The sequence below is a fragment of the Callorhinus ursinus genome, unplaced genomic scaffold, assembly GCF_003265705.2.
Source record: "Callorhinus ursinus isolate GAN/ISIS: 27379988/994484 unplaced genomic scaffold, GSC_fseal_2.0 scaffold49, whole genome shotgun sequence".
Lineage (NCBI taxonomy): Eukaryota > Metazoa > Chordata > Mammalia > Carnivora > Otariidae > Callorhinus > Callorhinus ursinus.
This window is the reverse complement of record NW_027397111.1, coordinates 9,366,160-9,393,353: the sequence shown is the minus strand read 5'-3', so window position 1 is coordinate 9,393,353 and position 27,194 is coordinate 9,366,160. Positions and strand designations below refer to the sequence as shown.

The following is a 27,194-nucleotide window of genomic DNA, read 5'->3' as shown; positions in this document are numbered from 1 at the left end:
TGTAAAAGCCTGGAAGGTTGGAGGATGATGTCGAGGCAAAGAGCTGGTGGGGGTAGGGGCCAGAGTGGGGAAAGAATACAAAGGGGAAAATATGGGGGAAAGGAAAGGAGAAGGGGAAAACAGGAAGCATCTTGGTCAGGTCTGAATACCGAATTCTAGTATCCCAGCTGGTATTTCGTCTAGTTAATTCTCTCTCCTCAAGAAGGCAGGGTCCCCAGATGGGCAAGCACTTCTCTGTGAGGTGGAGGATACAGGGGCCAGAGGAGGTTCTAGAAATCAGGGAGTCCGTCCATATAGAGGCACAGCAGCACCAGAACCACCTGTGATGGAGGTGGCAAAGGATTCCAAGAGGAACTGGCAAGCTGGCTGAGATCAGCCTCAGCGGGCTGGCTGGGCTGGGCACTGACAGGTCTGGTTCTGACTGGTCATCGAGGGCAGATCCAGACTAGTGACCTAGATCCAACCACACTGAGGACACAGTGGTGGCTGTCGAGGGCTTAAGTTTCCTCTCTTAGGATACAGGGCAGAAAAGCAGAAGGATCAGACACTTGGAGAGGAGAAAAGCAGGCTGTCACTGTGCTTGGTCACCATCCTCATAGTGAGCTTATGGCAGTGATCAAGGCCAGAGATTAAATGTAAAGAAGACGAAAGAGCCAAACAAATGATTTTATTCCAACTTCAGGCCAAGGTGCACCAAGCCATTTTTGCTTTCCATTGAGTAAGGCCTGCTCTGAGTGAGGATGGCCACAGTTGGCCACTGTATGTCAGTCAGATCTGGGATTATCTCCAAAGGGAGCTTAACCTTTCTTTATGAAACCTCTGGTCACAGGAACACGAGGGTTTCCACTCTGGGTCTGCCCCATGGCTCATCAATCCTCCTGGTCTCAGGGAGCCAGCTGTGGGCTTTGCTGCCTGTGGGATCCTAAGAGTTAAGCTCTCCAACTAAGACCGGCAATGGGCAATTAGCGTGGAGAGGCCAGTGCCTATGAAGCTGGTGACTGAAGAGAGAGTGGTGTGGGCCTGAATCAGGGGCGGGCAAGTAAGGGCCTCCCAGACGGGACTGAAGGGCTCAGGCCAAGCTCACCTCAGAGACATCAGGGCGACAGCCACGCTGGGCACAGCCCGAGGACTTCACCCTACAGCCATGGCCTCCAATGCCTTCTCACCTACTCACCGTAATTCCTTAGACTTCCTTAGTCTTGAATGTGTACTTCATTGTGAAAATAATGTAAGCATGCTACAGAAAACGGAGAAAACGATTTCCCACAATGCCCCCCCCCACAAAAGTTAGTTGTGCTACAATCAGAGTTTTACCTCCGCTGGACCTTATCCATCTGAGTTCACAGTCTCAACATTAGGACTTGAGGCATTCATGAATAAAATCAACCAGAGCTCCTTTAGCTTAAGAGTTGGTTCCAAGGTGCCAGGCGCAAGAAGTTTCTGAAAGAGCATGCTCACTCAGGGAAGGAGGCTGAGTCGGGCAGTATTGTTTCTGAGGATTTGAGAGGAGGGGTCAGCCGAAGTTCACCTCCTTTGGGGAATGGTTCAAAGATGGTTATTTGATATAGGAGGAATTAACCTTTGGGATGAGGAGTCATTGTTTTCGACCTTACCAAGTGTTAGGGGAGGAAGAGTTAGGGGCCAAGGTCATGTGGAAGACAGGTAGAGGGGATCATCTATCTAATGGAGACAGGGACTTGCAAATGCACCCTGGAAAATCCTGTCTTTTAGTGTCTCTTGCAGGGACCAAATGCAACCCAGATCTTCTGACTCCTGGCCAGAGTTCTTCCCATGTCTCATAGATGCCTCAACCTTCCCCACTTTGGTAGATGATTGAGAAAGAACCATGGGTATTCTGGACCCACCCATGGAAGGAGATATTGAGGTCATTAAAGGCCTGGACAGCAAAGGCAAAAAAAAAAAAAAAAAAAAAAAAAAGGAAGATTTTTACCACTTTGCCCTAGGGACGTGATACATCTTCAGCTGGACCAGGGCCTGCAGGAATTACGTCCTATGAATTGCTGGCCTGTAGCTACAGGAAGAGGATTCTGCTTCTAGACACTGAGAAAGCTCAAGGACTTCCTTACAAAAGGAGTTCCATGTCCTGATGGCTTGGCTCGGGAAGCATGGCTGTATACATAGCCATTGTTGTGCCCCTTAATACAATTCCTCTGAGCTCCATCCTCCGATTTTTCAGCTGTCAGCCCCAGGACAACCAGGCCTGTGGCTCCTTGTAACCCTCTCCCCAAGGGGCAGTCAGCCCTGTGCACTGGCTGTTCAGAGACAGGGGTGTAGCCAAACTTTCATTTTTTTCCTTGCTGTGCCTTTAAGAGCTGCCGGAATGCAAAGAGTCTGGAGGAGGGGTGGGGTCTCCCAACAGGACTTCTGGGAAAAGGATCTTGGGAATTTTTGCCAAAAACTAAACTGAGATTCCAAGTCGGAGAAGTTGGGGGTGGTTTGTGTTGGGTCAGGCCTGTGATTGGACTGCAGAGTCCACTAGGGAGGAGGAAAGCAGAAGTGGAACACAAAGAGCCAAGGAAAGGGGGGAAGCCCTCCCCACCCCCACCCCAATGCATGCTCACCCAGGCCTGCAAGAGGGTGCAGCCACTAGCCTGGAGAAGATCAGTGTGTGTGAAGGGTGATGGTAACAGATGGACCCAAGGAGCCCTCTACCCCAAGTCGACCTGCAAGGCCTCCAGGGACGGGCTTGCCAACAGCTGGACTTGATCACCGGCTTGCAAAGTGAGATCACGCATCTGGTGGAATAACAAGCAGGCTTGGCTCTCTGGCTGTTTTTAGAGGATTTTCACGGCAGTGGCTGGAAAGCAGGAGACCACCACCTGGACCCTTGGGTTTTCTTAGCACAGCAGAGGAGATTCCACCCTTGGACGGTTTGCAGGACAATGATGGCCCTCCGGCGAGCTTCTGCTGTCCTGGTTCTGTTCCTGGTGGCTCTTCTGCCCCCACCCCAGTGCGCCCAGGACCCGGGCATGGTGCACTACATCTACCAGCGCTTTCAAGTCTTGGAGGTAGGTGGCATCTGTACACCTGATCCGGGGTGCGGGCCCTCCCAGAAGTCACCTTATCTTAGCCCAGCTTCCCTATCTACTGGGATGCATGTTCCCCCATGTAGTCAATGCCAAATACATTGCCAATATCGCACGTGAGAGTTTTCGTAGTCTAGTGGTTCAGAGCACCAACTCCAGAGTCCGGGCTGTACCACTCCCCAACCATGAGTGGGACTTCACTCCATGCTCTGATCTAGCGATTTTTCTGATCTGTAAAATGGGATGATAATAGAATTAACCTCCTATGGCTACTCTGAAGATTTAATAAATTAATCCATACTTAGGACGTTACCTGGCATGGTGGTAAATGTCCAAAATGTTGTTATTATTCAATAGTTCAATTTTTTAAATATAAAAATTAAAAATTTCGGGTCACTTTTTATTCACGTTTTACCACATCAGGATGGTAGCAGGTTTTTGCTTTTCTTTTTGTCTTTTTATGATAAAACATGAAGCCACCGTAAAAAGTCATGATGTACCAAGAAGCTACGTCTCAGCTTCTTTGTGGCGCCACGCTTGGGTTTAGAAATGAGTAGATTTCAGCTGCGTCAGATAGAAAGTCCTGGGGGCGCTTATCCAGGCATGCTTCATTAAAATTTGTAAAAACCCCACATTTTTGCCACACAGACAGGCTCCCAGGGACAAATGTAACCCTCCACCCTAGTCCTTGACCTACTCCTGGCAATTATTTCATACTTAATCGCCTTGCTTCTATACAAGTTAAATTTTGATAAATTATTTATCTTCTTCCAAAGACCCTTTTTTTCCCCAAAGACACTTACCTCCAATATTTATTCTCTATATTTTCTTGAAAAATTTTGAAATCCAAATTAGTTGATCATCTAGTTAAGTAAAATCACTCCAACGAGCAGGCCGAACGCATTTCCTAATGTTGTCCAGCCAACCAGCTGAGGCCTGGGGGGCGGGGGAGGTGATGTTCCGAGGCCAGCTGCTGCCTCAATTGTCGTCTTCTCAGACAGACCCTCCCCAGTGTGCCTCCTTGAAAGTGCCAGAATTACCCTCAACAGCAGTCCCTCTGCCTTTAGCACTGACTCACCCTGGGATTAGCGCCGGCCAGATCCCTGCAGGTTTTCCTCAGGACCTGAAAAGTTGATCTGTGGACAAGGGTATAAAGTACAGACAAGTACTTTGATGGCTATGAATGTGGATTTGAAAAAGATAGGGGTATGGTTTGTATAGATCTCGCCATCCTGGTCAGGATCTGGAGGGGAAGTGAAGTCCCAAGGGTGGTCACTGATGGCCAGTGTGGACACTTACAAACAAACGGATACAGTCCCCACCCTGACGGATTCATGTCTGAGGGGTGCAAAAGAAATCAGAAGACCTATTTAGGGAGTTTCTCTCTCTCTCTCTCTCTCTCTTTCTAGCTCTCACTCTCTTTTCCTTAAAGTGAACAGTCTTACTGCTGTCTAGAGTCTCAATTTTTACAACTTTTATGGAGAGCATTTTGATAGACTGCCAAACGAGCTTTAAGTATACATCCACTTTGACCCAGCCACCCCATTTCTGGTCTTCATTGACATTATTCTTTCTTTCAGTAAATATTTATTAAGTACTATGTGCTAGGCCCTGTGCCAGGTGCTGGGGATGGAGCTTACTTCTGGAAATCTACCCTAAGGTAATAACCAGATAAGTACACGAAGATGTAAATACAAAGATTCTTTTCCGCGTTGTTGAAAAGTCCATAAGTGTCCATCAAAAAGAGTCTAATAAAATAAATAATAGGACATCAAAGCAATGGAATTCTGTATCATTAAAATTATCATATAGCTATCTACTAATTAGTATTGAAATATGTTCACAGTGTATTAGCAAGTGAAAATATGTTACCAAACATTATAGTAAAATCACATTTTAAAATATATATTTATATACGTATGATGACATGCATTGGAAAACTTTTAAAAACTGATACACTCACAAATCAGTGGTACTTTGAACTAAGGGATTACAGGTGATTTTTATTTTTCCCCCTTACGATGATTTGCACTTTAAAAATCTTCTTCAGTGAGTGATAGCTATTTATATTACTTGCCTAATTTAAATAATGAGCAATAATTTGAGCATTTATTTTCTGACTGAAGCAAGGACTGGAAAAATGTACCCAAGCAATGAGGGCATACATTCAAGACTTCCAAGAGTTCTCAAAAAACATAACCACTATGCTGGGAAGATGCCAGACCTACACAAGTGAGTATAAGAGTGCAGTGACTAACCTGGTCCTGAGAGTCGAACGTGCACAACGGGAGATCGACTACCTGGAGTACCTGCGAGAAGCTGACGTGTGCGTGGAATCAGAGGACAAGACCCTGGCAGAAAAGCTCATCCAAGAGGAGGAAGAAGAGAAGAAGATCCGGACTCTGCTGAATGCAAGTAAGGGAACTGTGTCTTTGACAGCTCTTCTAGGGACTCACATCAGAGACACAGATGCAGCACAGATAGGAATCTGGCCAAGTAGGAGAGTAAGAACCCGATGTGTGGTTTTGGGTGCAGGTGCTGGGAGAGAAACCTTAGCAGGGAACAGGTGTCTGAAGGAAAGTCATTCTCAGAGAGCAGCTTTTCATTTCACAGAGATCCTAAAGGCCCCATGGAACGTCAGAACTTCAGTGTCAGAGGTCAGCCCAGGAAGGGAATCTCCAGATAGACCTTGGTTTGGAAGAGATGTGTAGTCCCAGATCCTTCCAGGGAGGGTGGAAATTTGGTGGATTCTCCCAGTACCCTGGGAGTAGGGAGTGGCTACAAATGTGCCAAGAAACAGTCTGAAATTTTTTTTTTTAAAGATTTTATTTATTTATTTGAGAGAGAGAGAATGAGAGAGAGAGAGCACGACAGGGAAGATGGTCAGAGGGAGAAGCAGACTCCCCGCTTAGCAGGGAGCCCGATGCGGGACTCGATCCTGGGACTCCAGGGATCATGACCTGAGCCGAAGGCAGTTGCTTAACCAACTGAGCCACCCAGGCGCCCGAAACAGTCTGAAATTTTAAATGGCACCAGCCAACCCTCAAGGCTGGGGACTGCAGTGAATTATTACTGTGTGTATTGTCAGGATGGTGATATTTAGAGGATTTGTCCTAATCTGTGATCCCATTCAAATCACTTCCAGGCCATTAAGAATAATGGTTAGGAGCTCAAATTATAGTAACAGGTATCAAGTAAGGAAAACATAAATGAGAAAGAAAATTTCCTGTCCATTTTATTAAAACAATGAGGGAGACAAGTCGCCTAGCTCAGAGTCTGTATTCTGAGATGGTTTCATTGCAAACAGGAAAACTATTTATATTTAATTATATCTGCCCCAAATGCAAGAAACTCCATCAGGGAAATAAAAGCTGAGTGCCATCATTGTGCCAAAGCTTTCATACATCTTCTCACTGTAATCCTGATAAGAACTCTATGGGTCATTATAAGAAGAAGGGTGTTCCTAAATGAGGTGGCACTTGATCTGAGTTTTGAACAAAGTGTTAGAGAAGAATGAGCAGAGGGCATGTGAAGGGCAGGTACAACCTACTGAAGGCATGCGAGTATGTATCCCTTAACATGAAGATCTGCAGGTATGTCTGAGTGGAAGCTCTGTGGGGCAGGTGCATTTGGGGAACAAGAAACAAGACTCAAGGGTTCAGCAGGACCCAGATAATGAAAAACCTTGCATGCAAAGCAAAAGGGGTTGAACTTGACTGGAAAAACAATAAAGAACCACTAAACCATTTTCAGCAGGGGCATGACATGAAGGAAGAGGGAGAGATTTGAGAAAGACCAGTTGGGGGGGCTACTGTAATTTGGGGGACAAGTGATGGTGTCTGCATTAAGTGTCATTGAGATGGAGAAAGGCAGATGGATTTGAGAGCCATTGAGAGTTGGAATCCCCATGGGTTGGTGACTGATAATTAAAAGTGAAAAATGAGTGAGAAGGAGAAGTCCAGGACACTTACCAGATTTTTGGCTTAGGTCACTGGGTGGTGGGTCTCAAATATGTTGAGATAAGAAACCCAAGAGGAGTTTTGGAGCACTTATTACTCCACTATTTTTTTTTTCAGAATACTTATTACTCTGAAATCTTCTAGTTTATTTATTTGCTCACTGCTTATTTTCTGCCTCTCCATCTAGAAGGTCAGCTCTGTGAGAGCCTGGATCCTGCATTTTATGTTCAATGCTGTAGCCGAGTGCCTAGAATAGTATCTATGATCAACGCATATTTGTCAATGAATAACTAAGTGAAGAAATGAATGGACAGAGGGAGGTTTGTCAACACAGACAGAGGGGTTATTAGGTTTTAATAGAAAAGAGAACATCTTAATGCTGAGGGAGAAGGCAATAAGAAGGATACCTATCTGAAATATGAAGCAATTGATTAAGTTGGTTGAATGAGTAAACGATTCTTTCTGGCTCTGACGTTGTCTTGAGATGAACCACCCCCTCTGAGAGGGAAAATGGAGGAAAAGGGTGAGGGCGATCTAGCAGAGGATGAACAGAGGCTGCCTAAAAAGCTGATGGGAAGGATTGAGTACCAATGTGACCTGAGCTGGAATGTGCCTGAACTTTCATGCCAGGGGTCAGGCAGGACCCCAGTCCTGAATGGTGATGGTTCAGGTTAGATCCCTGAGCTGCTCCTAATCCCTGGACCTGCTAAGCCTCTCAGATCTTGGGGTCACCCCTTTTGTCTCCAGCTAGAGCTCAGCAGAGGTCCTGGTTCTGAACTTGCTGCTCTTTCAACCCTTATCCTCTGCTTCATCCCTCCAACACTGGAGGTCTGAAGTATTCCTTCTCCCAGCTCCATGGTGAGTGAAAACTTTCAACTTTCCACGATTGCTACTTCCATGCCTGTTGCCTCCGGAGCCCTCATTTGATGATTTGTTGGTTTAAGATTCAACAAACACTCCTGGCCCCCTCCTACTGGATGGGCCATGTGCTACACGGTAGGGATAGAGGGCTGAGCACATGGTATCTGCACCCTGCGCTGGCTTTCTTAATGCTCCTCTTGCCTCTGATCTTGCCTGCTGTCTGCTGTCACACAGACCTTCCCACAACACAAAATTAATCATATTAGTCCTCTGTGTAGAATTTTTTTTTCTGTTCTCCATCAATTATCAACACCAAAAATTCCATTCAAATCTCTTGGCCTTTTATATGGGAAAGGCCCTTTATGAAGTGACCCAAGTTGATTTTCAGCTGCTTCTTCTCCCATAATTTACCCACATGCAGTTGCAATTAAATATATATATATATATATATATATATATATATATATATAAATTTACATTTATATATATACATGGCTTTTCTCATTCCCCCTTTCTGACTCAAAAATGCTGTGAATTCTCAATGAATCCCTTCTGCCAGGCAGATTGGCTTCTAGTTCTCCTGGAGTATCTCATTAAATCCTCCAAGGGAACATTAATACTCTCAACCACACGTATCTGTGTGTATTTACTCCTCAACCAGACCATGAACATATGGAACATATGGACATCTTCATTTCTGTATTCACAAAGTCTAGGTCAGCGCAGCCCATGGAGGAGGCTATAAAAATTGTCTGTAGAAGAGATACTGATGGCAGAGTCCCCTCAGAGCTTAGTTTAGGGGAGGACAAACCTGTAAACAATCACAGCTGTGTGATTAGTATTGATCGATTATTTTCAGAGGCTCTCTGCTCAAGGATCGACTTTTCTGTATTTTGTATACTATGCCCACCTCCCACTTTTTCTTGTTTGCCATTTCAGTTAGTAATTATATGTATCTTAGTTTTCTAATGCCGAGTAACAAACTACTACAGATTTAGCAGCTTAAAACAATGCATACTCATTATCTCATAGTATCTGTGGGTCTGGAGTCCAGGCACAGCTTAATTGGACCCTTTGTTCAAGGTCTCAAGAGGGTACAGTCAAGGCCTTAGTGGGGCTCCATTCTCACCCGGAGCTCGGGGTCCCCTTCCAAGCTCACTGAGGTTTTGGCGGAATTCACTTTCTCGTGGCTGTGAGACTGAGACCCTCAGCTTCTAGAGGCTGCCCATCTACATCGGCAGCTCACAATGTAGCTGTTGCTTCTTCAAGGCCCGAAGGGGAGTGTCTCTCTTCAGGAAGTACCCAGTCCCTCTTAAGAATTTATATCTCATGTAAGTCAGGCCCACCCCTAATAACTTTCTTTTGGATTAGCTCAAAATCAGCTGGCTTGGGACCTTAATTATACTGCAGAATCCCTTCACCTTTGTCTTGCGATGTCACCAAATCCTGGATGCTAGCCTGTCATATTCACAGGTGTTGCTCACCCTCAAGAGGCGGGGATTATGTATGCATGTACAGCAGGGGAGCGAATCTTGGAACTCTGCCTACCTCATTCTGTCCTTGGCCAGGAGGGCCTGAGCCAGCTACAGAGCTCCTACTAAAATACTTAAGACTCAAGTCAGCCCCCTTGTGTGGGCAAACACCTCAGGATTACAGGGCAGGGAGGGGTTGTCACGTCACAGGGTTTCCTTCATACATACATGCTGTCTTACAAAGAGAGTTTCTTTGGAAACCCTGAAGGGAGAGAATGGTGCAACTTCCTTGGGAGATTCGACCTTGTCTCAGGAGACTTCCAGAAAATTCTGACATCACTAAATGGTTTGCATTTGGGGTGCCTAGGTTGTTCAGTTGGTTAAGCATCCGACTCCTGATCTCAGCTCAGGTCTTGATCTCAGAGTTGTGAGTTCAAGCCCCACGTTGGGCCCCACATTGGGCTCCACGCTCAGCATGGAGCCTACTTAAAAAAAAAAAAAAAAGATGGTTTGCATTTACTCCTGGAATATTTCGCAGTCAACTAGGAAGGGTCAGATACTGGGGATGATAAATAAGACAGAATTGCCCTGTAATGAAGCTGTTGCCTATAGAGCTGTTCTCAAGTCTTAGCCTTTATTTAGAGACAATCCCCAAACGACATTCACATGAGAGCTGCAATCCCAGGGTTGTTCTGGGGTTAGGTCAAATTCTTAAATCTTTTTAACTTTCTTAAATCTTTTTAACTCACACACACGCTCTCCTCCTGTCTCCCTCACTCCCCATCTCTTTGACACACACACACACACACACACACACACACTCACACACTCACACAGTCTAGAATGCAGTGAATGGTACTGGTACACAATTTGACTTATATTTAAAAGTCATTCCAAATCTTTGGCACTCTGTTATTAGTAAAAACAAATTTTGCATTGCCCTTGGCAGCTTATGGCAAAGCACACTGCCTCAGACACCCAGATTGAGAATTTATCCAACTAACAGTTTTTCGCAGATTCCACAGGCTGTGTTCTTGCGTGGATAAGAGTATTAAACTCTTTCTACTTGTAAATAGCTTGTGGAGAAAAATTCTCAAGGCAGTCAAAACAAGCCATTAGAGCAGATTTTATTTTATTTCCTGTTTCATTCTAGCTCCTTTTATTGCAAGGGTGCACATAAGTGACCTCAAGTAACCCTCTGTCTCTTGAATTAAATAACTCCTATCTTTTATTAGATCATGTTTCAAAAAGAAAGTCTGTTGCTGCACACTTAAATGCCTGTGAGATCCATTCAGGTATTATAAACGTGCCTGCCCCATATTCAAAGCCATTAAAAGCAAAACAAAATAAAAAACAATAAACCCACTGGAAGCCAAATAAAACATCTCTGTGAGTCAACTCCCAAGGTCCACTCGTTTGTGACCAGTGCCACCAAACATGAAGAGATATATACCTCTAATTTGCAGCAATGTATTTACCATAAAGGAAGGGATTGAGAGTGTACACACAAGTGTAAGTGCAGGAGAGCGAGAGTGAGTGTGTGTGCGCGCTGTGTGCACGTGTGTGCCCACACACATTCTCTACCCGGAAGGTGCTGCATTATGGGGCCAGCAACACCAAAGGTGTGTGTAGAGCTTTGCCTGTCCTGTCTCCTGCAGAGTCCCATAGGTCACTGCACTGGGTTCAGAAAGGCCTACATACATAGCACTTCTTCTTTTTACTTATGTGGAAGACCTGCAGTCTAGGAGGATACCTCCAGTCCCATCACTGTGGATACTACTAGAAGGTCCCAGAGTTATTTTAGCTGATGGCTTTTGGCTCCAGGTAGAGTGAACACCCATTCCTTCTGTCTCTAGCTCATTCATTTGCTCCCTAATTCAACAAATGTCACCTGAATTCCAGGCCTATGTTGGCATTGTGCCAGGCATTCAAGATGGAACATTGAATAGGGTAACATCTTTGTCCTCAAAAAGCTACAGCCGAGTGGGGAGGCCATCTAGACGAAGCCAGGGTCACAGCCAGAGTGATGAGCACTCTCACAAGGGGGGCCGGCGTTAAGCAATTGAAGGAAGGTCAGGGCTGCTGTGGGAGAGGTGGGGGAGGGACTGTAGTAAAAGTAACCCTCAAGCCAAGTTTTCATAATGGAAAAGAACGGATTAAATGGAGAGCAGAGGAGAGGCTGCTTCAAGCAACTGGAACAGCCTGTGGGAAGCACAGAGGCCTACTGGCTCTTCATGTTCAGTCACAGAGAGCAGATGAAAGAACCGGACAGGAACTAAGCTCCTCTGTGTTAAGCCAGTCCATGCTTTCAGCCTCTGGGCAATGAAAGTAAGGTGACTCAGCATAACTAATAATTATTGAGGGCTTCTTACGTACTCAGTCATCTTTAAGTATCTATTTCATTGTTGTTATATCATCCAATTCTCACAGCACCCCTGTGTGTATGTACTGTAGTTATCGCCCATTTTCTACGTGAGGAAATCAAGGCACTGAGAGCGTGAGCAGTCTGTCCAAGTTCTCATGGCTAATGGTGGCCAGAGCTGGGCTGCAAACCAGGGCGGGCTGCCTCTCCCCTCGTGCTGTTGTGCTCAATAGTGGCAAGCACGTTGTGTCAGGGCTCAGAGGGAGGTTGGGGAAGGCGATTCTGGCCACAGTGCACAGGGCTGACCGGCAGTGGGGGAGGATGGGTGTGCACCAAAGGGGGTTGGGGGCTGGGCGGACCATCTCCAGGGTGGTTGCGGGGTCACGCGGGGTGGGAGCCCTCTCTGCCGAGACTCGGTGCCTGCAGTCAGGAGGCCCAGCTGTCTATGATCTCGGGTGGAACCCATCTGAGGACCGCGTCCTTCCTCTGGGTCACTGTGTGATGATGATTCCTAATCACAAACATTATTTTTTTTTAATTTTTAATAAAGATTTTATTTATTTATTTGACAGAGAGAGAGAGCACAAGTAGGCAGAGCAGCAGGCAGAGGGAGAGGGAGAAGCAGGCTCCCCGCCGAGCAGGGAGCCGGATGTGGAGCTCAATCCCAGGACCCCAGGATCATGACCTGAGCCGAAGGCAGACGCTTAACCAACTGAGCCCCCCAGGCACCCCCCCCAACCTAGCTTTCTTGAAATATTTTGTCATTCTCCACAAAAGTAACACCTGCTGATTAAATAAAAACTGTGAATGTCAGGGCGCCTGAGTGGCTCAGTCGGTTAAGCGTCTGCCTTTGGCTCAGGTCATGATCCCAGGGTCCTGAGATCGAGCCCCACATTGGGCTCCCTGCTCGGCGGGGAGTCTGCTTCTCCCTCTTCCTCTGCCTGCCGCTACCCCTGCTTGTGTGTTCTCTCTCTCTCTCTCTCTCTCTCTGTCAAATAAATAAATAAAATCTTTAAGAAAAAAAACTATGAATATCTGCACTATATTTACTCTATTTACCTCTATGTAAAGGGAGATAACACGCCAACAGCTGAACATGTGAACTTAGAGTGTTTCTCAGCCTCATGTGTCACCGCTGCCTGTCCCTGTCCACCCGCTGCTCTAGGCGGTGTCTGATGTGCTGTTCCAAAAACAAAATGCAGTTCACACGCCCCTGCATTATTCCTGCTGTCTTCTCCAAGTCTCTCACAGTACCTGGAACAGAGCGGAAATCAGTATTTTCTGACCTTGAGGAACAGTTTATTAGAAAGTAGAGGCAGCTATTTGCCAAAGACTGCGTTAAGCCCTTTTGTCTGTTATGTTGTCCCCAGCCCACGACAACCCTGCCAGGCAGATACCATTATGACTTCTGGTCCGATGAAGAAACTACGGTGCAGAGTGTTTCATGTAGCCCTGTCTGCCTCCCACCCTCCTGCTACATTCAGAGGCTTGCTCCTCCGCCCCAGACACACCAGCTTCATGTCCGCCTCCATTTCTGCTCACTGTCCGGGTCAGTTTTCTGTTACCACAATAATGCAGCATAGCAAACCCCTCTGTAACTTCATGGGTTAAAACCATAATCACTGATTATTTCTCAGGAGTCTGCAAGGCAGCAGGGCAGTTCTGGGCTGGGCTTGGCTGCTCTCGGCTGGTTCCCCAGTGGCACATGGCCCAAGGGATGACTGGCTGAGGCTGGTCTCAGCTCGCATGGCTTGGATCTCCTCTAGATGGTCCCTGCTCTTTCAGGAGGTGATCCTGGACTTGTTCCCATGATGGAGGCAGGCCTCTGAGAGAGAAAGCATTCACACTAAGGTCTGGTTACTTGTACTGAATTCTTTCGGCCAAAGCAAGTTCTAAGTCTGGCTCTAGAGCCCACCCTTCCACTAGGACCTTTGACAGCATCTCATAAGTCTTCTTGTCCTGATGCTCCTGGAAACAGGCATTAAACAAGATCCGTTTTTACGTAGGCAAGTTTCTATACGGAAGCTGTAAATTGGGCATTATTGTGACTGATGGTTTTGAGGCTGCTGCAAAGCTCAAGTTCAAGAGAGCAGGTCCTAGACTTTGAGACAGGATGGTGAGAACAGGATGAAGTGAGATTTAACTCACAGGAAGAATCTGGTACAATGTCAAAATGACTCTGTTTTCTAACCAGGCAAATGGGAGAATGGCAGTACCACACATAGAAATTGGGAACGTTTCTATCCCTTTTAGTTTGCTAAGAATATTATTACAAGGAGAAAAACAAACAAAAAACACTATGCAAGAAACAAAACAAAACAAGGGTGCCTGGGTGGCTCAGTTGGTTGAGCGACTGCCTTCGGCTCGGGTCGTGATCCTGGAGTCCTGGGATCGAGTCCCACGTTGGGCTCCCTGCTCAGCGGGGAGTCTGCTTCTCCCTCTGACCCTCTTCCCTCTCGTGCTTTCTGTCTCTCATTCTCTCTCTCTCTCTCAAATAAAAAAGAAAGAAAGAAAGAAAAGAAACAAAACAAGAAAACATACAAGGGCACCTGGGTGGCTCAGTCGTTGGGCGTCTGCCTTCGGCTCAGGTCATGATCCCAGGGTCCTGGGATCGAGCCCCACATCGGGCTTCCTGCTCCGCAGGAGGCCTGCTTCTCCCTCTCCCACTGCCCCTGCTTGTGTTCCCTCTCTCGCTATGTCTCTGTCAAATAAATAAATAAAATCTTCCGAAAACACACACACACAAACCAACTCGGTTTTTAAATGAAAAATAAAAACAAAAAGTTCATAATTATAACCTTGGAATGCTTAAATGTTGCAACAGTCCGATAATTGATTCAAAATGGAGCTGTTTGGTCAGATGTTCCTCAGAGGACTGCCCACTTCAATGCCTCATTTCCCAAGAGCGTTGACCCACCCGGATCCTCCAGGGCAGTGTTCTCAAGCTTCTAGTTTCAGGAACCCTTTTCATTTCTAGAAATTATTCAGGGCCCCAAAGAATTTTTCTTGATGTAAGTTACATCTATTGATATTTACCATAGTCATAATTAAAATAGAAAAATTGTAATATGGGCCAGATGCTATTTTAGGATAGGACATACAGCAGTAAAAACAACAGATTAGACAAAGCCCTGCCCTGTGGGGTGTACATTCTATTGAGGGGAGTCAAACAATAAATAGGTTAACAGATAAATTTAAAATATGTCAGAGAGAGGATGATAAATCCCATGGAAGAAAATCAGCTAAGGTGGGTGCCTGGGTGGCTCAGTTGGTTAGGCGACTGCCTTCGGCTCAGGTCATGATCCTGGAGTCCCTGGATCGAGTCCCATGTCGGGCTCCCTGCTCAGCAGGGAGTCTGCTTCTCCCTCTGACCCTCCCCCCTCTCATGCTCTCTCTCTCTCTAGCTCATTCTCTCTCTCAAATAAATAAATAAATAAAAAAATAAATAAATCTAAAAAAAAAAAAAAGAAAAGAAAATCAGCTAGGGTGTGGGGGTTCTGGCAGCTGGCCAGCGACCAAAGGAAACCTGTGAAGGAGGTTGGCCGCGTCGATAGGCACCTCGCGGTGGGAGTCAGCCCGACTCACACGCCTGACTCGTACATCTCCCACATGTGCTCCTGTGAAGTTCCCAACTTGATGTCGAGGGACAGAACCATGCAAACAACCAGCCATGTATCAAATCTGTTTTCTTTCTCACAGAATCGTGCTGATCACTGACAAAGGGCAGCCTAGTGGGGACCTTGGAAGACTTTGAATTTAGTGCTGGGAACCTAGAAAAACCTCTAATGTCGATTTATTAGACTTCCATCTGACTCACCCAAACCAACACATAGAGCGCTTATTGTATTCCAGGCCCTTTTAAAGCCTGGATTCACCATCGTGCAAAGCCAAATCCCCTATGGCTCACTGAGTACCATTTCACACAAGCCAGCCTTCCTGCTCTCCTGCCATGCATCTACCCAGGCTCGCAAGGGTGTGAACCACCACCTGCTAATATCTGCTACCTCTTGCTATTAAACCTATCTGATTTCTGAGTTGGCAGATTATGAGTTGGGATAGAAGTTTGAACACTAATACTGCATTCTCTGAATCAAATTGATTCTTGTGTTTGTGGACAGTAAGCAATAAGAGATTAGATAGGAAGGATACACATGGTGGATCCCAGGCGCTCTGGATAAAAACATAAATAAGACCCAGCCCCTGTCTGAAGTGCTTGCAAGGAAACTGAGTAAGCAGATCTGATTCAGCACCATAACTGCTCTGGAAGAGACCTGCATGGAATGCTTTGCGCGCACAGGAAGGAGCAACTGATTGCTCTGCAGGACCAGAGAATCTTATTTTGAAGGACGAGTAGATGTATCCCAGGTTAGTGAAGGTGAGCTAAGGAAAAATATGGGCACACTCTAAAACGTGTAAGAGGTCATGGCAAGTTGCTGACGAGTGACCAGACTGGGGGTGGTGGGGACATGCCAGGAAGAGGTCAGATGAAGGATCTTGAGTGCCATGCTGAGATATTTGAAACTTATTCTGTGGGCAGAAAGCATGGAAACAGCCCTAATTTCTACAACAAACGAAGTCTGCACTGACAAGTTCATTTTATTATCGGGGAGCTTTTTTAGTTAATTGCTCATCTGAGAGCTGCCATCTTTGTCATTCTGGAGCCTAATGTTGTACCTGTCACTTGATAGGTTGACTAATGTTTATTAACATGAGTACAATCCAGGTAGTTGAAAAAGTCAAGTTTTATAGCACAGAATTTCAAGAAGCAGTCAAAATACTCATGATTTTATAGGATTTTTTTTTTTTAATGAATTCATCCCTCTTTTACCCAAGCAAACCTGGGCTCCCTCTCTGTTGTTATCCCGTGCATTCCATCACCCCCATCCTTGAGGGCTCCCTCCATCTACCCAGTTACTAAGACCTGACCCCTCTTTTCCTGAGTATTTCTGGAATCCATACTCATTTTTCCATGTCCATCATTATCTGGATTGTACTCACAGACTCTCTACCTGTTTCCCTGGACCCCTTCTCTCCCACCTCAACCCCTAGTCCATTGTCCACTAACATCCAGACCATAACTAGAGGGGAGTTGAGTCACTTCCTTGTAGAGGGACAAGTCTCACCATGTCTGGAGAGTGTTGCCCTTAAATAGGGGAAAAGTATTTTAAAAATTCAAATAAGTGATATTTGTATATGAAGTCACTATGAAGCCTTGGGCCAAATCCTCTCCTAATTGCTTGCCTGCAACTGTGCCTGAGGGAAAACCAGAGATTTGCATTCTCTGGTTTGCAGGTAGAACTTTGCTTGCCATTGTCTCTGTTAAATAATTTGCATCTTGACTGAACTCAGAGGCTTTAAATGTATTTCCTTCCTCAACCTTTTTCTCCTGCTATGAGAGAGAGAGACAGAGAGAAACACAGCAGGGAGTTCGATCTTACCTTTTTACTCAAACACTAGAAGTATATTTTCTCCAAATTCCAAAAGAGGAATTTATAAAATTATAGACTCTCAGCCCTGAAGAAACTCCTAGAGAACATCCAGCCTAAACCCCTCATTTTAGGGCTAAGGGCAGATTGACAAAGGGACTTTTAGGGAGACACAGAGAAAACCAGAGACCGGGTTCAGACCATTCAGGTCTCTGACTCCCAGTTTTCCTCTACAAAGGAAGGACAGCACAAGGGGTAATTCTATGTGTCTGTATTCTCAGAACTGTCTCTCCCTAATCAAAACCATCTATCAACACTCTCTTCTTGTTTTGCTCTTTCTCTAAGGATTCTGCGTGTAGTGAGAGGAGTAGACAGAGAGAGGACAATGGTTGTTTAGTTTCTGCTGTATATTAAGTGAACATTTTCTCACTTGTGAGACGTTGAATGTGCCTTGTTCTTAGACACAGTGCCCCTCTATAGCTGGGCTGTAAGCCTGCTGACTCTCCCCCTGGAGGGATGGGCTTGTCCCTGGGGGCTGGCTGGAGGTTTCCTGGCCCGCCCTGCCTCCGGGTTCCCACTGAGCTCAGAGGACCCATAGCCGGGTGACCTTCCAAGGAACTTGTCCGAGCCTTTTCTTTTCATTTGGAAAATGGAGATTAAAATATTGACCACTTAGGCATATTATAAGCACTTATTGCAAGTTGATGTAAATAAAGTACTTCTCACCATGCCAAGCATATTGTATATATTTGTAGATATTTATTAACTTCTCAAGCCTCTGTGCTTGTTCTTCAGTCGGAAACAGTTTCTGAGCTTCTCTAGTGGCCCATGGGCCCCTCCTCTTCTCCATTAAAGACATTTATGAGCAGTTGCAAGCTTAAACCCTCATTCCTGCATCCTCCGCCCACTCCGGCCATTTGACGAGAACCTTGTGTCAGATTTTTAAATGAAATAATGGATTTGAAAGTATCTTAAAAGCCTTAAAGTACTTTACAAATTATTATTTACTTAAGACAGGCCTGTGGTCAGAACTCCAGATGCACAACACTAAGGAGGCTCTAGGAAAACATCTGTTTGAATGAAGCTGTTTTCTTCATTAATTCAATAGATATTTATTGAACCCACAAAGCACTAAGTTAGGCAGTCGGGCACAATAGTCAACATGAAGACAAAAGCCCTGCTTTTGTGGAGCTTATAGTCGAGTGGGGGAGAAGGACAATAAGCTAGTGTAAATAAAACAGATGACAGAATTATGGAATATGGCAAGCAATCTCAAGGAAATAAGAAAGATGTTGTAGTAGGCCATGTTAAATTTAGGGGCAGTAGTCACAGGAAGCCCCTCAGGGAGATGATATTGAAACTGAGGTTTAAAGGATGAGAGGAGCAGACTGTGGGGAGAAGAGGGAAAGGAGTACCCAAGGCAGAAAGAATTACAAATGCAAGAGCCACGAGGCAGAAAGGAACTTGACTTGCTCCCAGAATAGCAAGCCAGTGTGATGACAACCCAGTGAGCAAGGGGGAGGAGAGTGGAGGCTAGAGTCCCATAGACGGGCAGCTGCAATATCATGTAGCTACTTGAGGGCAAGATAAGAGGTTAGCATTTTATTCCAAGAGTGACAGGAGAATGGGTTTAGCAGCTCAGCCCCATAATGTATGTTTTTAAAAAGATTAATTCTCCTGCTTTGTGGAGAGCATATTGTAGGTAAGCAAGAGTAAAATCGGGGAGACAAATTGGAGATCACTGGAGTGGTCTAGGCAAGAGGGGAGGATTCGGGGGGCACAGGGATGAGTGGTGGGAAGAGGAGGAGAGAGACAGATCTGAGCATTTTAATTTAAGTATAACATAATTTATTTTTTTTTTAAAGATTTTATTTATTTATTTGAGAGAGAGAGAATGAGAGCCAGAGAGCACGAGAGGGAAGAGGGTCAGAGGGAGAAGCAGACTCCCCGCTGAGCAGGGAGCCCGATGTGGGACTCGATCCCGGGACTCCAGGATCATGACCTGAGCCGAAGGCAGTCGCTTAACCAACTGAGCCACCCAGGCGCCCTAAGTATAACATAATTTAAAGGTTAGTTTTGTTATCAGAACTTGTATGTGGTGGGGAGCTGGGGAGAAAGGAGTTAAGAATGAAAAAGAATGACTTCTAGGGGGCGCCTGGGTGGCTCAGTCAGGTAAGCATCTGCCTTCAGTCAGGTCATGATCCCGCGGTCCTGGGATCGAGTCCCACATCGGGCTCCCTGCTCAGCGGGGAGTCTGCTTCTCCCTCCCCCTCTGTACTCTCCCTCTCTCTCAAATAAATAAATAAAATAAAGTCTTAAAGATAAAGGAATGACTTCTAGGTAAGAAACGTGGTTGGTAGTTTTTGCTTAAAATGGGAAGAGTAGGGAGAAAGAGAGTTTTGGGGATAAGAGTAAGAGTTCTGCATTGGACAGGTTAAGTTTGAAGATATCCAAGTAGGGACACTGAGCAGGCAGTTGGATAAGTGAATCTGGGGCTAAGTAGACATCCAGATAGGATGTCATTCCAGAGGCAAATTCAGAATTCATCATTAGTTAGAATTTACATGTATGCAGAACCATCAGATAGAATGAGGTGGCTCAGAGAAGAGATGTGAGGACAAAGCATTTACTCCTTGAGTGGGAGAGGAAAAAGAACCCACAATGGATGTCAAGAAAAAAATCCAGAGAGACGGGAGGACAAACAAGAGGAGGGGTATTCCAGAATCTGGAGAAAAGAGTTTCAAGGGGAGGTAGTGATCGAGTCATCAAATTTTGCTGAGAAGTTGATTAGGATGTATGACTGAGAATTGACCCTTGGATTCGGCCACATGGAGGTTGTTGGTGACCTTGACAAGAACTGATTCTGTGGAATGGGCAGGAGAGTTTAGACCAGTGGAGGCCGGAAGCCCGATTAGAGCAGCTTAGGGCATAATTGGAGAGGAGGAAACTCCTTAATAGAGAAGAGAAAGTGGATTATATAGAAAGTGGAAGTAAAAAACAGGGCCACACTAGAAAGTTCTGTTTGTTTACCAAGAGGGACGGTCTAGGAGGGTAGGAGAGACTATTGAGGCTAAGTCCTTGGGTAGGTTTAGAGGGGATGAGAGCCACTGCAAAAATAAAGGGAACAAGAGAATATGGGTTCAGATACAATTGGTGGTTAGAAAACTCATTCATTCATTCATTTAGTAAATACTGGCCTACTATGTGCCAGTTGCTATCTTGGGGGCAAGACATAGAGCAGTGAATGAAACAAATAAGAAAAATTCATGCTCTCATGGCATTTACATTCCGTTGAAGGGAATCAATCAATAAATATGTTAGCAGAGGCATTTATACTATTCCAGAGAGCAGATAATAAGCACTTTGGAGGAAAATGAACTAGGGTAAGGGGGATATAGGGAGCTGGAGAAGAGGGTTGCCATTTTTTACAGGGTGGTCAAAAAAGGCCTTAACGATGAGGGACTGTCTGAGAATGGGCCTAATGGAAGTGAGGGAGGACACCACCCATGTACATATCTTAGAAAGAAGGTTCCCAAGCAGAGGGATCAAAAACGTGACAAACTTCTGAGGCAGGAGGGTGCTTGGCACAATGTGCAGAATAGCAGACAAGCAAGTGTGACTGAATGAAATGCAGCAGGTGGGAGTACTGTAGGAGAGACCAGAGGGGCAGCGCGGGGACAGCTCACATGGCCTGGAAGGTAAAGGAAACTGGTACAGCAAGGCAGGCAGGAGATGATGCACTTCTCGGCTGGCTTCTGTTTTCTCAGTGAATAAGAGGCAAGATCTTCATACAAGAGTGAGGAGGGAAGAAAAGGTATGATAAGAGTGGATGATGAATTGATTAGGGGACTGTGATAGAATTGCTCTCCAAATAGCTGGCGCTAACAAGCAGTTTGCTACAGTGCTTGTTTACCTGAGAACCTCTGGGACGTCTCTGGCTGTGCACCTCTCCTCCTCGTGTCCAGTTTCTCTCCCTTCATCCTGTTTCATGCCCTCTGACTCTAGAGAGTCCCCAATTGGCCTGGAGAACCCAGGCATTTATTAAGAAGAAAATGACAACCCACTGGCCCAGCCAGCTTCTTATATCAAAGCCTTTGCAAAGACTTGAGGGAAACCCGCAGAGAGCTCAGTGGTCCTGCGGAGAGAGTGCTATACACTTGGCATCCCACCACCACACACTCCAGCAGTCAGTGAGGGAGGCCCATACCATTTCCATACAGACCTTGGCAGGATTTGAGAGATACCCACAGGATTCCTCATGCTTCTAGTAAGCCATTCCTCCCCACCTCCACGACACTGCACCTCACAACAGACTGTCTAATGGGGCAGTCCCCACAACAAGTTCACCATCAGAGCTGATGACCCACCTTTCCTGAAATGACCTTTAGAACTAATTTCATCCTGGCCCCTATCCCTCTTTAACTTGGACACCACGAGAATTCCAAGACACTAAGGTCATCTGGAAGATAGCTTATTTAAGGGCCAGATGGAAATGGCTTCCACCACTTCTGTCCACATCCCACTGGACAGAAGACAGGTCAGTGGGTGCAGCCTAACTACAAAGAAAGCTGCAAATATGGAACGGAAGGAATATGGAGGAAAATGGAATGGCATTTGGTGAACAGAGACACTGTCTCTGCCATAAGCCAAGAAGAAACGAGTAGGAGGCATGCCCAGAGACAGTAGTGACACAAAGATCAAAGGGAATGGAATTTCCAAGAAAGAGGAATTGGTTAATACTGTCATGATGTGGAAAGATGAAGTAAGATGTGAATAATAAAGGTCTGAGTTTTCAGTTAGGAAGTGATGAAGGGTAGTTTCTGTGAAGTTATTGTGAAGTGAACGATGAGAAAGAAGTTATTGTGAAGTGAAAGATAAGAAAGAAGTAGACCCAGAGAACATAAACTATTCTGGAGGAGAAACTATATAAAATGATAGAGTGAAGTAACTAGAGAGTGGTGCCTAATCGAGGGAGAATTATTTTTGAATGTAGGCAAGGTGTTTACAAGCTAAGGAACTAGCAGCGAAGGAGAAATTAGAGATAACAAAAAGGCGGCAATTCATCTAGGAAGTCAAGAAGAAGCCAGGAAGGGGTGAGATCAGAGCACAAGTGAATGTATTAGTCTTGGACAGGAGGAATGATGTGGCCTCTTCTAAGATGTGTGGGAGGGTAGCCAGGTAGGAACACCTTAAGAAAATTTATATGAGGGACAGGAAGTGGAGGGACTTCATGTCTAATGGTGTTTATTTTTTCAAAGGAGTTAATCTACTGTTAGTAAAAGGACTGATGGGGTAGTGTGTATGTATATGGTTGAGGGGGAGCAGGTTGGGGGCTAACCATGGAGAGAAATGCTGCTGTATGGTACTCAGGGCTCAGCTGAGGTTGGAGACCCCTTATGTGTAATGGCACGTTTGTGAGATTTTCTGCACACAACTCTCTGGGACGGAGCCGGATGTTTGAACTCATGCAGGATCGGGGATTTTTGTAGAGTGGGTGTTGTGGAATAACAAGCGGCTGGTGGGTGAGGGTACTGGTGAGAGAGGTATTACAGTGGTGTCAGCCAGATAGGAAAGGAAGTTAAGAGAGTGGGAGAAAGCAGAGGTTAAGGGACTGGAGGGCATGAGGAAATGGAAGAGCTGAGTCCGTGAGAACAAAGAAGTGAGAAATGGAGGGGTAAGGAATTATGGCAGAGGCTAGGATAGTAGAGTTTTACATTTCTAATAGGGAACCGTTCGGTGGGGGGCGGGTATCCAGGGTATGGGCATGGGAGGGGGTTGCTAGAGGAGGTTGAAAGCAAGGTGCTGTGGAGTTGAAGAGGTTGAGGTGCTCAGGCTCTTGATGCACATGGGGTAGTGTCCCAGAGAGCTATCAGTGATTTAGACTAAAGGAGTTGATAGCATGAGATGCAAAGAAGGGAGGGCTTTTGCTTGAAGGTAGAGGAGCTGGAGAAATGTAAATCCCATTTTTTTTCCACTTCATCTTCCTCCACCTATTTTTAGACCCTTATGATCCCGTTTGGATTATAGAAGTACTCTCCTAATTGGTTTCCCTGATTTTGGTTTCTCTCCCATGTATCCGTCATACACACAACTGCCAGCTTACTCTTGACCATGATTCACTCCTGCTCAAAAACTTCAGTAGCTCCCTCCCTGCCTATAGACTAGAATCCATATTCCTTAACCCCACCCTCAATGCTCCAGGCCCAGAGCTGGTTTCAATCCACTGCTTTGTTTTACGCATCTAGTTTGAGGCAACAGCAAATATTTAGTTTATATTGGTTTAAATTCTGCACTACTTTACTAACACAAGTCATGAATGTGGTTTTGTGAATTGTGAAGAATGTTATTCCCAACCATCTCAGAAGGGTACCCATTAAGGGTCAATTCAAATGTAGATTATCCCCTTCCTCAAATGACATCACCATTCTCTGTCCTTTTCTAAAAAATCCACTTTAAGCTCTCTATTGTAGTGAGTCAGGTACCTATAAAGCAAGAACCGTTCCTAATTTATCATTGCACCTCAAAACCTTTGCACCCCAGTTTATAACACCTAGCTCAGTATCTCACCTTTTGTAGGTACCCAGTGTCTGCTGACTACATGCATGCATTCATGAATAAATAAATGAATGGATGAGTGGAGTTCTTATAATGTTCTAATAGGATTATTAAGGGCCAGAATCCTTAACTAGAAGGTGATCTCCTCAAGGTTAGGGTTGATATTATATTTTTTATCCTTAATACTTAGTTAGCATGGTTCTGGGAGCATTGTAATCTAAGTCCACAGTAGATACTTGGTAAAAGCTTGGCAAATGAAATTGAATCAGGCAGCTTCATCCCTAAATGATTCTCACTGTGTCAACCCCAAGGAGGTGAACAGGGTCTCTGACCCAGCAAATAGCTGTTTATATCCTGACTTGAATAAAACGTTGACTCTTATAATTGGACAGCAGCTCCCTTAACAGAAACCCATTTATTCATTTAATTCTTTGATTTTTTTTAAACCATACCATAAACTGTGATTGATCTATGTGTGATAACTTTATTCTAGACACTGAAGGAAAAAAAGTAATCTGTGAGAACAGACACATGAAAAGATGCTCAACATCACTTATCAGGGAAATGCAAATCAAAACCACAAAGAGATATCACCTCATACCTGTCAGAATGGCTACTATCAAAAAGAAAGAAATAACAACTGTTGGCAAGGTTGTGGAGTATAAAGGAAACCCTGTGTACTATGAGTGGGAATGTAAATTGTTGTAGCCACTGTGGAAAACAGTAAGGAGGTTCCTCAAAAAATCAAAAATAGAACTACCTGATGATCCAGTAGTTCCACTACTGGGTATTTAATCCAAAGAAAACAAAAATACTAAATTTGAAACGATACATGCATCCCCTTGTTTATTGCACCATTATTTACAACAGCCAAAATATATAGGCAACTTAAGTGTTCATCATATGAGCGGATAAGGAAGGTGTGGTGTATATGGAATATTATTCTGACATAAAGAATGCAATCTTGCCATTTGTGACAACATGGATAGATCTAGAGGGTATTATGCTAAGTGAAATAAGTGAGACAGAGAAAGATGCCATATGATTTCGTTTATATGTGGAATTAAAAAAAAAAAAGGCAGAAACAGACCCATTAATACAGAGAACAAACTAGTTGTTGTTTTGGGGGAGCAAAATGGGTGAAGGCGAGTGGGAGGTACAGGCTTCCAGTGACAAAATGAATAAATATGGGTAAAAGGCACAGTATAGGGGATATAATCAATGGCATTGTCATAGCATTGTATGGTGACAGACGGTAGCTGCCCTTGTGAGCAAGCATAACAGAGAGAGAAGTTGAATCACTGTGTTGTACATGTAAAACTAATGTAACAGTGTATGTAAACTGTGCTTCAATAAACAGAAAATACAAAAGTAATCTGTAAGAAAAGCAGACATCTCATGTCTATAAAGTACCTCTCCTTTTTCTCCTGTTTGGCCAGGCTGTGACAACATGTTGATGGGCGTAAAGTCTCTGAAAATAGTGAAGAAGACTATGGACACACATGGCTCTTGGATGAAAGATGCTGTCAGCAATTCCCAAAAGGTTTATTTCCTAGTTGGATCCAGAAACAAAACTGTTTGGGAATTTGCAAACATGCGGGCATTCATGGAGGATAGCACCAAACCAGCCCCGCGGAAGCTAATCCTAACACATTCCTGGCAGGGAACAGGCCAAGTGATCCACAAAGGTTTTCTGTTTTTTCACAACCAAGGGACTCTCAATGAGATCATCAAATATAATCTACAGAAGAGGGCTGTGGAAGATCGGATGCTGCTCCCAGGAGGGGCAGGCCGAGCACTGGTCTACCAGCACTCCCCGTCAACATACATTGACCTGGCTGTGGATGAGCATGGGCTCTGGGCCATCCACTCAGGGCCAGGCGTCTATGGCCATTTGGTTCTCACAAAAATTGAACCTGGCACACTGGGAGTGGAACACTCATGGGACACTCCATGCAGGAGCCAGGATGCCGAAGCCTCCTTCGTTTTGTGTGGGGTTCTCTATGTGGTCTATAGTTCTGGCGGCTATGGCCCTCACCGCATCACCTGTGTCTATGATCCGCTGGGCAATATCAGTGAGGACGATCTGCCCAAACTGTTCTTCCCCAGGCGGCCAAGAAGTCATTCCGTGATCCATTACAACCCCAGAGATAAGCAGCTCTATGCCTGGAATGATGGAAACCAGATCATTTACAAACTCCAGACAAAGAGAAAACAGCCTCTGGAGTAATGCAGTACAGCAAGGAGGGAGAGCACTAAGGCTGTGGTTGCTGCTCCCTGGGACACTGAGGCCACAGCCCCTTTGCAATACAGTATCCCTCTGATCACATACAGGGATAGGGACTAGAACTGGGCTTGCATATGCATCCTTCCCCTGGATGTTACGGCCTGAGTTATCTTCCAAGAGCGTAGATGAGAGTCTATCATTCGGAAATTTTCAACCTCCATCACCCATCCAAACCTCCTGGCTCTCAAGGCTTTGCACATGCTGATCCAGCTTACGGCCTGCCTTTCCTTTACCCCCACCTCTCCATCCCCCTCCCCTGCCAACAATTAGCAATGTAGCCCACCTCCTAATACTCCTGGCTCCTGTCCTGACCTTTCCTGATGCTCTTTCCTCTTTCTTAAATGCCCATTGGTATTCTTCCGTTTTTCACTGCCCAACTAAAGTACAATTTCTTATTGATGTTTAATCTCTGTGTCCCCCAGCTCTGCCCCTTCACCAAGCTGAGGAGATACAAGAGGAAAATAAAGCCACTCACGTCTAAATACCACTTGGCAGTTACAAAGTGTTTGCTCCTATGTACATCATTTAATTCTCATGCCACCCTGTGAGATATGCAGAAGAGGTCTTTATAATTGCCATTTTAGAGATGACAGAAGTTTAGGTGAGCCATTCAGAGGAACACAGCCTCAAAATGAAAATAGGTCTAGAAAATACCGCAAATCCCATAGTCTTTCCATTGCCCAAGGGAGCATCAAATACGTATGTGTGTTCACCCAGCCTTTTATAAGCAATATGTATGTTTAGCGTCTCATCCTAAAAAATCATGGTCTGTCCCCTGCGGCTGGTTTTCATGTCTGCAGAAGACCTTTCCGTAAGACCTTCAAAAGCTACTTCCTCCAGAAAACCAGCCTACAGCCTAAGGGTGAGGACCCCACCTGCAGCCTCATCTTGTCCTACCTTCCCCTGTGTCTCTTTCCTTGCTGGAAACACAATAAAACCGACACTAAGCAAATAAGCCTCATCAGGTTAGATTTGCGTACGTGCCCTCAGCAGCCAGGCTTGCAGGAAGTGTTGCCTGAGATTGGACTCGCTGTGAAGCTCCCCAGCACACTGAGGCCCTGGGGAGGGAAAGCTTCTGGAATCTGGATGGAAGCCAGGTAGCGGGCCAGTGACTCCCTGTCACAGCAGGCCTGCCAAGTGGCACAGGTGACAGAGGACAGCTGTGATTGTGCAGAGGGGCTTCTTCAAATCTTTCCCACATGTTTGTCCAGTTCAGCCCAGTGTG

The 27,194-nt window shown here is 45.3% G+C and overlaps 1 protein-coding gene across 1 annotated transcript; it reads left to right on the top strand.

Annotated features, from left to right (window-relative positions):
* The first annotated feature begins 2,356 nt into the window (after window positions 1–2,356).
* On the top strand, window positions 2,357–26,912 carry OLFML1 (olfactomedin like 1). The gene is made up of 3 exons (XM_025894450.2): window positions 2,357–3,029; window positions 5,174–5,462; window positions 25,122–26,912. Exons 1-3 carry the CDS (start codon window positions 2,904–2,906, stop codon window positions 25,910–25,912), a joined length of 1,206 nt encoding a protein of 401 aa, XP_025750235.1. The 5' UTR covers window positions 2,357–2,903; the 3' UTR covers window positions 25,913–26,912.
* The last annotated feature ends 282 nt before the right edge of the window (window positions 26,913–27,194 follow it).